At 42.2% G+C, this 12832-nt stretch overlaps 1 protein-coding gene across 3 annotated transcripts in view; it reads left to right on the top strand.

The window, feature by feature from the left end:
• Positions 1–12832, top strand: part of pde4dip (phosphodiesterase 4D interacting protein) — a 176335-nt gene that overhangs the window by 119597 nt on the left and 43906 nt on the right. For all 3 annotated transcript variants that reach the window (XM_028586807.1, XM_028586806.1, XM_028586805.1), the window contains 7 exons: positions 852–1046; positions 1579–1851; positions 2229–2394; positions 7148–7260; positions 9500–9666; positions 10825–11113; positions 12399–12576. In XM_028586807.1, the coding sequence (XP_028442608.1) occupies positions 852–1046; positions 1579–1851; positions 2229–2394; positions 7148–7260; positions 9500–9666; positions 10825–11113; positions 12399–12576 (1381 nt within the window). The remainder of the gene's footprint in view (positions 1–851; positions 1047–1578; positions 1852–2228; positions 2395–7147; positions 7261–9499; positions 9667–10824; positions 11114–12398; positions 12577–12832) is intronic.

Raw genomic sequence — 12832 nt, 5'->3', positions numbered from 1 at the left:
TAGTGTACATATGTATTTATGTTTTTATCTATTTACTATTTTAGGTTTTATGTGCTTTTTGTGTTAATGTTTATGTGTTGGCTACATGTTGTGAACCAAATTGCCCCTCGGGGACATTAAAGACATTTCAACTTCATTGTGCAGCCCTATACGGGTCAATACGATAGTTGCAATACTTTGATCACCGCTGTTTTGAGTGGATCTATCTGAATGTTTCCTCGTCTTATTGTAGTAAATTATAGATCCGGCACCGAGGCCAGATTAGATGGCTCGGACCTGAACGCCAGCTGCCCTTGTTTCTCTTCAGAGTATGACCAAAATCTCCCCAAAAAAGGTCTTAGAAAAATCCACACGAGTCAGAATCCGATGGAAAAAAGAGTATCTAATGAGCTCAAAAAGAAATCGACACACCAAAAAACCTGAGTAAGTTCTGCAAGGCTTACTAGAGATCCCTTTTTCTGGTGTCGTCTTATATCTGCCACAAGAGACTTTCCCCCAAAAGAAATCCACCAATAACCGTTTTCAGCACATGCTGTTTGAGAACCCAATTGGGGACTTTGGAGTGTAAGGACCGCCTTCTCAGGACAGTCTTTCTGGTGAAGTCATATTGCTGATTTTGCCCGTTTTTAGCCGAGGTCGCATTTCTCAAGCCAGCGCCTGTGGCCTTGGCTTTGTGCCAGTCTCTGCAGCAGTGACTAAGTGTGGTCCTAGGGGGGTGGGCGTCTAGGACTTATCTTTAGGCAGACACCTAGACGTCACCAGTCTATACCCCATTGACACACATCGTATATGTTGCCTATAATTTAATTATAAACCAGATTTGATCACATCTTGTCTTCTCTCGGCTGTAGGAGCTGCGCTGCTCCCTGCTGGCTCCGATCCAATCAGCTCCCAATGACGTTCTGGAGGAGCTGAAGGCCCGCCTACATCTCAAGGACCGCCTCTTCCAGGAAGTATTGGCTGACCGCACCCAGCAGGCCCAGCAGCACCACGAGCAGGTCCAGGATCTGCTCAGAACCATCAGCTCCAGGGACCAGTACATCCAGGTAGACCAGAGCAAAGCTTGGTAGAAACACTTTTTTTTTTATTATTTCAAAAAAAGTTGAAATTGTATTTATGTACACCAGAAATGGTGTAGAATCCTATAGATAACAAATAATTTTAATGATCTTAAAGATTTGAAATAGACTTTGGAAATTAACTTTGAACGATCTATCCTCTTTTGTGAGCTTTTTGTTATGAACTATTGATGATATAGATGATTACGTGTACGGTTTACAGGTTTACAGGCCCAGGTTCTGGGCTTGTGTTGAGTCTTTACTTTTTTACATTGTGAGCGTGAAGGTCATGTATGTAAGTTTATGTTTTGTGGTATGTTTCTATGTTTTTGCTGTTCTTTTGCAGTACTGTGAGTATATGAATGTTAATGCATGTATGTAATCCATCTTATGTAATATATAAAAGACACCCCAGGATAAGTAGCTTCTGTTTAAGACGTTAATGCTGTACTAACTAACTAACTAGCTAACTAATATAAAGTTGTTTAGTGGTGATGTATGACACCGATCTCCCCTGCAGGAGTCTGCGGGCCGGCTCAGTGAGTTGATGGGCGAGCAGACGGGGAGGCTCCAGGAGCTACGCAGACAGCTGAGCTCAGGCGTTGGGTCAGGGTCTGGGTCTGGGTCTGGGTCCGGGTCTGGGGCGGACGCAGCTCTGGAGCTACAGGCCGTGCAGGAGGAGCTGCGTCTGGCTCTCAGGAGGGAGGCACAGAGCCAGGAGCTGAGCAGGAGCCAGGCCGCCAGGGTGGACGCCCTCACCGCCACGCTGCACGTCAAGGACGAGATCATCCGGGTCAGTGAGACGGAGAGAGAGACACACAGACAGACCGACAGACCTGCAGATGGATATATATATATATATATATATATATATATATATATATATACAGTATTATATTACATTAGATAGATAGATAGATAGATAGATAGATAGATAGTGTCTATCTATCTATCTATCTATCTATATATATCTACTATAGAGGGAAATTTTAGGCATCCAGTAGCTTAGACAGCCATAACACAACAAACACACATACACACATATAACTCTGTGTGTGTGTGTGTGTGTGTGTGTGTGTGTGTGTGTGTGTGTGTGTGTGTGTGTGTGTGCGTGCGTGTGTGTCTGCATGTGCGTTTTTGTGTATGTGTGTGTGCGTGTGTGTTCTGCAGGACTTCCAGAGGCAGATGGTGGAGCCCTCCGGTCTCCCGCTGGTTGAGCAGTTGACCCAGGAGGTTCAGGAGCTGAGGGAGAGCCTGTTCCAGCAGGACGGTCCCCCGGCCAGAGGCCCCGTCCTGGTCCGGGACCGGCCTAACGGCAGGCAGCCTGAGTTTGGAGGTGGGCATCAGAGAAGCATGGGACAGTATCTGTAACCGCACCAGGGAGTCGGGTGTGGGGCTCTGAGTGTGCCACTGCTAATTTAACAGAATTAACACACGGGACCTTCCGGGTGTAAACACTAAGGCTACATCTGCACTACTAAATATCGTTTAAGCCTCGCATTCACACTACTGTGGCATTTCCTAGCCCATAGTCTAGCATCCGGGATGGGAGAGAAACGTGCTCTGGTTTATTGGCATTTCTTTAAACCAATCACAATCGTTTTGGTGCGGTGCTAAGCGCCGGGCGGAGCCACGGTGCCTCTGCTGAATAGCCTCTGGAAGGAACTTGTTTTGGTGGAACATGTATACGTTCAAAAGTAGTTTTAGTCGTGCAGCAGAAAACTGCGATTGGACAGATAGTCTAGCTAGGTGTCTGGATTTACCCTGCAGAGATCTGAGGAGCATACTACAGTAGTGTAGATGTAGCCTGACACTGAACATTTTTATATTGTAACCAGGAACATTTTCAACAGTTATCATCAGTAGGTCTGCACTCTTGTTAACACTGATGACAGGAATGTCTGTTTCATTAATGAGTTAATTGATTAACAAGCATCTTGGTTTTGTGTCACCTCTTTTGGATCTTATGGAATCGGGTGACATAATAAATAATAATAATAATAATCGTGACGAACTTCACCTTGTTTGAAAGCCTCACAGTTCCGAGTGTAAACCATTTTACAAATTAAAGTTGCTTATTCTCTATCATCCGCGCAAAGATTTTCTGACGGTAAAGTTAAAAGGTGATCAGGACTGTAATCCATAGTTTATTTTGACTCTGTCATTTAAAAAACAAGGCTTGATGGAGGAGAAAATATTTAAAATAATTGATGAAATGATGAATACTTGATAAATACGTATAGTTTTTAATTGAAAATAAGTTTCCTGATATTCATGAAAATGCAGATCAATTCAAAGTGATTATACCATCTTAAATGACTTAATGTCTGAAATTAAATTATTTTTGTTCTAATGATTCATTTTGTAAATATAAGATGTTTTTCTAATCATTTTGTCATTTTGGAGCGACGCTCTTCACGGTAACCCCAGCTGGTTTCTGTCCCGAATTATGTTTTATTTCATTTGTTTTGTAAATTTGTGTTTATTTTTCAGTGCAGTCAAATGTTTAAAACTGGATTCTCTTAACATATGTTGTATTTTTCATCATATACTCTGTTAAATGGGTTCTTAAATGTTTTGTATTTGTATGCCAGTAATAATAACTCACCTTATATGCGTGTGTGTGTGCCTTGGCATGTTCAGCAGCATGGATTTGGGTTTTTTCTAAATGCTGTAAACCGTACGACAATTTCAACTAACTCGCATAGTGATTTTCTGAACAGTATGAAAATCTTAGCACGTTGCCTTTATGTGATCATGATCCTGTATACTTAGTTTACAGCTGCCTTCTGTGGGGAAAAATGTTGAGATTCTGCTTTTGTGATTTCATGAGACTCTGTGCAATTCAACAACCATCAGTTCCACCTCCATGGTTCATTATTATTATTTAAATATTATCGTGAGACCGAGTGTCACACTGGAGCACAGTAAGTATGAATGTTTCTTCCCTCTCTTAATGTTAAATGATCTTCCCGTAAAGCTGAAAGATGTAAAGTGTGTGTCTGTGAAGACTCCATAAAAGCTTACGCAGATATTATATTTCATTTATACATTTTCAAACACCGAACATGTAATCGAGCCGTTCAATAAATAAACGTGCAGTAAATTGAATCATGCATTTTGTGATTTTAGGAGGTTTCTGTGGTATGCACAGTTCAAATACTGGGGTCATGGCAACTCCTTTGCTCATTTTTATACGCCTTTGTTGATTTTAGGAGGAGGCATGGGTGATTCTAGGGGCAGACCTTTAGGGGGCCTCAGCCCCTTAATGAGAATGTGACATGGATATAGTGCATGCAAAAGTGTTAAGCCCCCCCTCCCCCTCCCTCCCGCTAAATCAGCAATTTCATTAGCCGATAATCTCTGAGCTACTGAACACCAACGATGGAACTAAACCTGACACTTTATAAGTCACAGTAATAATTCAATTCAATTTTATTTATAGTATCAAATCATAACCAGAGTTATCTCAAGACACTTTACAGATAGAGTAGGTCTAGACCACACTCTATAATTTACAAAGACCCAACAGTTCCAGTAATTCAGACCAGTAATAACGAACAGTTTGACACAATGTTCTAATATTCCTAAATTCTTGTTGCTTACATTTCAATTTTGGGTTCTAATCTTTGCTACGAAATGACCAACTTCTTCTCTGGTGGACTACCAACGTTAAACTTCCCAACCGTCTCCAGCTCTCCCTCTGACAGATCAGAGAGAGACTCAGCCAAAGGCGGGAGTCTGGCACAACCTCCTCTGATTGGCCAACGCTACGTTTCTGTTAACCCTTTCCTTGATGGGGTTATAGGTGCATAGCATCGGCGACAGCCACACAGGATATTAAACCTGTTTCAAGCCCTTTGAACCTGTAATTGGGCCCCCTAAAAAGTCTCTTATATCGCCTTGAACTTTGTTCTCTGTCACTGACAGACACGTTTTCAAACTCTAACTTGACGCACCAAAATTAATTTTAAAAAGTTTTTTTATTATCATCATTTTTAGGGCAGCTGAGAAGAAATTTGAGTCCCCCTGAAAAGGGTCTAAAATCGCCCATGGGAGGAAGTTTGTGACTCATCAACTCGCAGATCCTCACGTTTAGTTCAATTATCCAAGATTTATTACATCAAAATAATTGGCTGACTTTCAACAGAACGTATCCTAAACTGTTCACAATGCAGTCACTAATCCGTTTCATTCCCGTCTTACTCAAACACCAAAATAACTACCTATCACCCGGCCCATCTTTATACCTGAGAAAAACCTAATCAGGAGGTGGCGAGGTTACAGTTAATTCAAAAGTTTCTAAATTTCAAGCGCAAACTCCAAATGTTATAATCTCGAGGTGAAATGATAGAAAAAAAGAAGAAAAAATTAAATACAAAGCATCTTGTTTTTTCTTCTCATTATTCATATAATAATAATAAATTTTATTTATATAGCGCTTTTCAAAGACAAAGACTCAAAGACACCTAACAGTAAAAACCAGAACATATAGCACATAAAAAAACAGATAAGCAATAAAACCAACACATAAAACAAGCATATTAAAAGCAATTAAAAACAATAAAACCAGTAGCTATCAGGTGAGAAATGTAAGACTATTGAATGTGGAAAGCTAATCTGAAGAGGTGTGTTTAGATTAGTGTTTTAAACGTGTTTAGGTCAGTACAGTCACGGATATGTATGGGTAGGGACTTCCAGAGGGAGGGGGCTGCATGGTGAAAGCTCTGTCGCCCCAGGTACCGTGCTCGGTCCTGAGTGGTGGGGTGAGGAGGTTTGCGTTAGAGGAGCGGAGAAGAGGATGCATATTAAATCCCCTTTTTTTATTTCAATTTAACATTTTTGTCTTTGTCTCAAACTGTCAGATATACGCACACACACATAAATACTCTGCAGATGAGCTTTTAAAAACCCACTACTTTGTCTATAGTTATCAAGAGAAAACTCACAGAAACATGACTTCAGTGGTTTCCACAACCCTGAAATTCATTTTGACATAAGACCCAAAATAAACAAACTAAGTAATGAAATATGGAGGGCTACATACTGGAGTTAAATATGACACTAATGATGATAATAAGAGGCTTACTGTCTTAGCCTTGGATTTGTTTCATCGCCAACACATTCAAGAAAAGTCAAGGCTGTGATTTAGCTCGCTACAGTAGCATGTCAAATATCCAAGGCTCAGTTTACCCATAATCCTGTTCTGTTTGAACATCTTAAAGTTTATACATCCATCCGTCCTATTGGTCCATTGTATTCATGAAGTCTTTTTCAGTTGCCTCATATTCAGTATTAAAGTTTAGCCTCAATCAAATGATCTGTTTACACATACAAACAGTTAAACTCATTAGGGCTGCAACTAACGATTATTTTCACTGTGGATTAATCTGTAGATTATTTTCTCAATGAATGCATTAGTTGTTTGGTCTATAAAATGTCAGAAAATGGTGAAATGTCTTGTTTTGTCCCCAACTCAAAGATATTCAGTTTACTGTCACAGAGGAGAGAAGAAACTAAACAATTTTCACATTTAACAAGCTGTAATCACAGAAGTTTTACCTTTTTTTTTTATTGAATTGACTCAAGCCAATTATCAAAATTGTTGGCAATGGGGTTAGGATTAGAGATTTATTTCACAGTTGACAACTAATTGATTTAATCTCTGCAGCTCTAAAACTCATGTATGTTGTGGCCGGGTTGGCTCAGTGGGTAGAGCAGGCGCACATATACATAGAGGTTTATGCCCCCTCTCTCTCCCCTTTCTCACCTAGCTGTCCTGTCAATTAAAAGCGGAAAAGCCCAAAAACTAATCTTAAAAAAACTCATGTATGTAACGTTCAGCGGTGTAGCGGATGTTGCATTACAAAATACATCGTGATGAAAGTGAAGAATGTCAAAAAGCCAGCTGAAGTTGACCGGGATAACTTCTGTGTGCTCACTGTGACACTCGTACAACGGTTTCTCTGGTTGCTGAATTGCACAAAAGTCCCAAAGTAAAAGAGAAAAGTGAGGTTGAGAGAAATGCAAAAGAAGACCTAATCATGGTAGAAACCTGCTTTTTTCTCTCCTCTTTCTTCTTCTTGCAGAGCTGAGCTCTGATGATGAAGACGAGGCCGATGATGATTTAAACAGCGAGTACACTGAGAGCGTCGATGAAGACGAGTCCAAACTGAGGGTCCAGTCTCTGGCCAACATCAAGGTATGAAAACCTTTTGATCTGGACGTCTGAATGAAGCTCTGAATTCAAGTACTGATGATCGATCCAGTGTTGTAGTCGAGACCGCCTAAACCGAGACCATGTCATCACCAAGACCAGAGAGTATCGAGACCAAGACCAGACCGAGACGTTGAGGGGTTGCAAACGAGTCAAGAACAAGACTTTCAGGGGTTGAGACCAAGACAAGACCAAGACTTTGAGGGGTTGAGACCAAGGCAGGGAGGGGTCAAGTCAAGACCAAGACTTTGAGGGGTTGAGACTAAGTCAAGACCAAGACAGGGAGGGGCCAAGTCAAGACCAAGACCTTGAGGGGTTGAGACCGAGACTTTGAGGGGTTGAGACCGAGACTTTGAGGGTATGAAACCAAGACTTTGAGGGGTTGAGACCAAGACAAGACCAAGACTTTGAGGGGTTGAGACCAAGACAAGACCAAGACAGGGAGGGGCCAAGTCAAGACCAAGACCTTGAGGGGTTGAGACCGAGACTTTGAGGGGTTGAGACCGAGACTTTGAGGGTATGAAACCAAGACTTTGAGGGGTTGAGACCAAGACAAGACCAAGACTTTGAGGGGTTGAGACCAAGACAAGACCAAGACTTTGAAGGGTTGAGACCAAGACAAGACCAAGACTTTGAGGGGTTTAGACCAAGGCAGGGAGGGGTCAAGTCAAGACCAAGACTTTGAGGGCTTGAGACTAAGTCAAGACCAAGACCAAGACAGGGAGGGGCCAAGTCAAGACCAAGACCTTGAGGGGTTGAGACCGAGACTTTGAGGGGTTGAGACCGAGACTTTGAGGGTATGAAACCAAGACTTTGAGGGGTTGAGACCAAGACAAGACCAAGACTTTGAGGGGTTGAGACCAAGACAAGACCAAGACTTTGAGGGTTTGAGACAGAGTCGAGACCAAGACCAGCACAGTTCCAGACACCCAGAATATCCTCTCCTGTCTCCTGCATACTCTTTCTTGGGAGTGTGTGTTAAGGGGGCAGGGAAAGGGGGTTAACGGTAACAAATTTCAAATTAGAAATGAGTCAAGTTAGTGGTTGCATTTGAAGCAGGACGTTTTACATCCAATCACAGTAATGACGCACAGGCAGTTTAGTGATATCCCTGCAGTTGTGGTCCAGATAGGAATAAAATCCAGAGTCCTCTTCATCCGAGACCGAGACAAGACCGAATAGACCGAAACCCTCAAAAAGTGCTCTCAAGACCAAGAGACGAAGAATGATCCCAAATACTAAAACACTGGCTTGATCCCCATCTTAACTCAACACGTTATACAGCTTATTTTTCTAAAGATTGAAAAATATTTGCAATCACTTTGAAGCTATTTAATAAGAGGGAATTTAAGGGGAAATTACAATATTTTGTTAGTCGATGGCTGAGAAGAGCTGAAATTAACTTTCTTATCATTTATAATCTCAGAAGTTTGCGTCCAAGTTGGATGGGGTCTCCTCTAGCTTTAGATAGGTGGGGTCTCCTCTGGCTGTAGATAGGTGGGGTCTCCTCTGGCTGTAGATAGGTGGGGTCTCCTCTAGCTGTAGATAGGTGGGGTCTCCCCTAGCTGTAGATAGGTGGGGTCTCCTCTAGCTGTAGATAGGTGGGGTCTCCCCTAGCTGTAGATAGGTGGGGTCTCCTCTAGTTGTAGATAGGTGGGGTCTCCCCTAGCTGTAGATAGGTGGGGTCTCCTCTAGCTGTAGTAGGTGGGGTCTCCCCTAGCTGTAGATAGGTGGGGTCTCCTCTAGCTGTAGATAGGTGGGGTCTCCTCTAGTTGTAGATAGGTGGGGTCTCCTCTAGCTGTAGATAGGTGGGGTCTCCCCTAGCTGTAGATAGGTGGGGTCTCCTCTAGCTGTAGATAGGTGGGGTCTCCTCTAGTTGTAGATAGGTGGGGTCTCCTCTAGCTGTAGATAGGTGAGGTCTCCTCTAGCTGTAGATAGGTGAGGTCTCCTCTAGTTGTAGATAGGTGGGGTCAAAAGTGACACCAAGAGTCCCGACCAAGCGCGTTTAAGATATGAAGCTAAAGGTCTCAATAACAACGCCAAAGGCACATGCCCAAGCGTCCGTATATAACTCGGTGGGCAGTGAGAATGTGCTGGATTTTTCGCCACAGTTTTTATGACTCACTTCTGTCAGGCCTCTGTACAAATTTGCATATCGTACAATCGTAAGTGACATGTCAGGGGCCTCGTAACTAACAATTCAGAAACAACTCTGTCCAAACAGGGTTGTGGAGGCCCAGGAAAGGCTTCATCCCAGGATCAGCTGTTTGACAGGCAGGGACTGATGGAGGTCAAACAGCTGGTGGAGCAGAAGAGGGCGGTGGAGAGAGAGCTGGGAGAGCTGAAGGCTCAGCTGGAGAAGGCCGGCTTCTCCTCATTCTCACAGATGAGGTAAGGAAAGTATCGCATTGCCAGACCATGTCAGAGAGTACTGAAAGACAGACTAATACAATTTAATTTAAATCTTTCCATGGGCTATGTTAAAAAATGAGAATATTTTATTATATAACACTGCACTTATCCATTCAACTTTAACCCTCTGAGGACCAAAGACGTCCAAATGATGGTTGACAAAACTCCTACTCAAAAAAGTGATATTACAAAATTTGGTTTCAGACAAGAATCTACTATTTTAATCACATATAACCTAAGACCTTGGTTAACTCATTTCGAGCACTGAAACAATTTGTATAACATAAGTTAAGGTTTGAGAATTTTAAAAAGAGAACTATCAACGTTTCAGCTTTAGCTCCAAATTATCTCTTTACATTGCTCTAGAAAAAATGTGGGCGTCACTATATGGAAAGCTGAGTTGTTCTGAACATTTTTATGTGAAACACAAGGGGATCGGTTATATGCAAATACCTTAAAAAGGTAAATTTAAGAAGATATGTGAAAATGCCCTTAGACCTCAGAGGTTTAAAGGTCCAGTGTGTAACGTGTTTAGTTGTTCATTATCAAAATCTGTGTTGCCCGTTCACTAACTTGTCCTTTTTCATGAATATTTACCTCCACCATCAATTCCAAGTATTCCTTTTGGCTTGAAATTTTACATTTGCATTCACATGCACTGGGGTAGCAATCCATATCCATGCTCCATCTTGAAATACGTTAGCCGGTAAGGGACATACAAGACATACTGCTCCGCCTTTCACGTTTTCGCTGTCACATGATAAACTCACAGGTGCTGCTAATGCTACTAACTGGTATCGTAGCTTCCTGGCCCCGGCAAGTTTTGAAGAAGGAAACATGGAGGACCATACACATTCAAAATCCAAATTTCAGGAACAGGAGTCTTCTTCTTCTTCACCCAGAAAAAGAAAAAGGAGATTGAAAAGAGCAAGAGAGCGGCTTTTTGAAGCGTGAAGGCTACCGTAGCTGGAATACCTACTTTGAACTGCGTGGCGCCAGAGAGTTGATTGCAATATATGATCTCAACGCTAGATGGGAGAAATTCCCACAGATTGGACCTTTAAAAGATGCAATAAGCAATTATTTGGCCACTAGAGGGCAACATGTTATTACATCTCTCTCTGTCTGTTTTTAAAGGAAAGCTCTGTTCAGCCTGCAAGCAGAGAACGGAGATTTGAAGCATCGGCTGGCTGAAGGGCTGCAGTCCGACGGTAAACACAGCGACGGACAGCAGGGGCTGGACGAGGAGGAAGAGTTGGATGTGACCATAGAAGGGGTGGAGGAGGATGAAGAGGAAATCTCTGAGATGTGGGACCCCTGGGATGGCGAGCTGTCTGTGTCTCTGTCGCAGACAAACATCCAGCCCGCCGATGAGCAGAGAGCCGACAGACCGGAGTCACTGCACCCACTCTCCGAATCCTCTCAGGTACAGCTGCAGCACCAAGACTTACTATAAACAGTCCTGGAATGTAACTAAGTACATTTACTCCAGTACTGTACTTAAGTACAAATGTTGAGGCACTTGTACTTTACCTGAGTCTTTTCTTTTCATGCCACTTTCTACTTCTACTCCGCTACATTTCAGAGAGAAATATTGGACTTTTAACTCCACTACATTCATCTGTTCCAGCTTTAGTTACTAGTTACTTTAGTTACTCCGCTACATTTATGTTACAGCTTTAGTTACTAGTTACTTTAGTTACTCCGCTACATTTATGTTACAGCTTTAGTTACTAGTTACTTTAGTTACTCCGCTACATTCATCTGTTACAGCTTTAGTTACTAGTTACTAGTTACTCCACTACATTCAACTGTTCCAGCTTTAGTTACTTGTTACTTTAGTTACTCCGCTACATTCATCTGTTCCAGATTTAGTTACTAGTTACTTTAGTTACTCTGCTACATTCATCTGTTACAGCTTTAGTTACTAGTTACTTTACTTACTCCGCTACATTCATCTGTTACAGCTTTAGTTACTAGTTACTCCACTACATTCATCTGTTACAGCTTTAGTTACTAGTTACTTTAGTTACTCCGCTACATTCATCTGTTCCAGCTTTAGTTACTAGTTACTTTAGTTACTCCACTACATTCATCTGTTGCAGCTTTAGTTACTAGTTACTTTAGTTACTCCACTACATTCATCTGTTACAGCTTTAGTTACTAGTTACTTTAGTTACTCCGCTACATTCATCTGTTCCAGCTTTAGTTACTAGTTACTTTAGTTACTCCACTACATTCATCTGTTACAGCTTTAGTTACTAGTTACTTTAGTTACTCCACTACATTCATCTGTTACAGCTTTAGTTACTAGTTACTTTACAAATTAAGATAAATGTAGATTATAAAATCTACAGAGTAGTATAGTATTTTTACAGTGCGGTATTAGTACTTTTACTTAAGTATAGCATCTGGTGTTGCCGGGTTACCTCAGTTGGTAGAGCAGGCGCACAGTATATAGAGGGTTTACTCCTTGATGCAGCGGCTGTGGGTTCAACTCCGACCTGCGGCCCTTTGCTGCATGTCATTCCTCCTCTCTCTCTCTCCCCCTTCATGTCTTCATCTGTCCTGTGAAAATAAAGGCTGAAAAATGCCTCTTTAAAAAAAATAAAAATACAGGATCTGAATACTACTTCCACCACTGCTTATACATATATAATCAGTCCATCCTAAAAGTCTTTTCTTCTTTTCTTCCCTTGCTTGTTTTCCAGGATGTCGTGGACAGCGAGCGTTCAGCCGTTCCTCAGCAGGGCGCCATGTCCTCGCCGAAAAGTGGGAAGACAGTCCGTCTGCAGCAGAAGAGCAAAGAGCTGCAGGAGAGGCTGATGGTGTCTGAGGCCACGGTGCAGGCTCAGGCCGAGCAGCTCAAAGACTACAGGGAGCTGCTCAGTGAGTGCAACACACTCATCAGTGATCACTCATGACTTAAAGGAACACGCCGACTTATTGGGAATTTAGCTTATTCACCGTAACCCCCAGAGTAAGACAAGTCCATACATACCCTTCTCATCTCCGTGCGTGCTGTAATGCTGTCTAACGGCTCCAGCATTAGCTTAGCCTAGCACAGATCCTGCAGGTAACTGGTTCCAACTAGCCTACTGCTCCCAATTGTGACAAAAGTGACAAAATAACTTCAACATGTTCC

This window comes from Perca flavescens, chromosome 9 (assembly GCF_004354835.1).
Source record: "Perca flavescens isolate YP-PL-M2 chromosome 9, PFLA_1.0, whole genome shotgun sequence".
In the NCBI taxonomy this organism is placed as follows: domain Eukaryota; kingdom Metazoa; phylum Chordata; class Actinopteri; order Perciformes; family Percidae; genus Perca; species Perca flavescens.
This window is presented reverse-complemented; position numbering and strand designations above follow the sequence as displayed.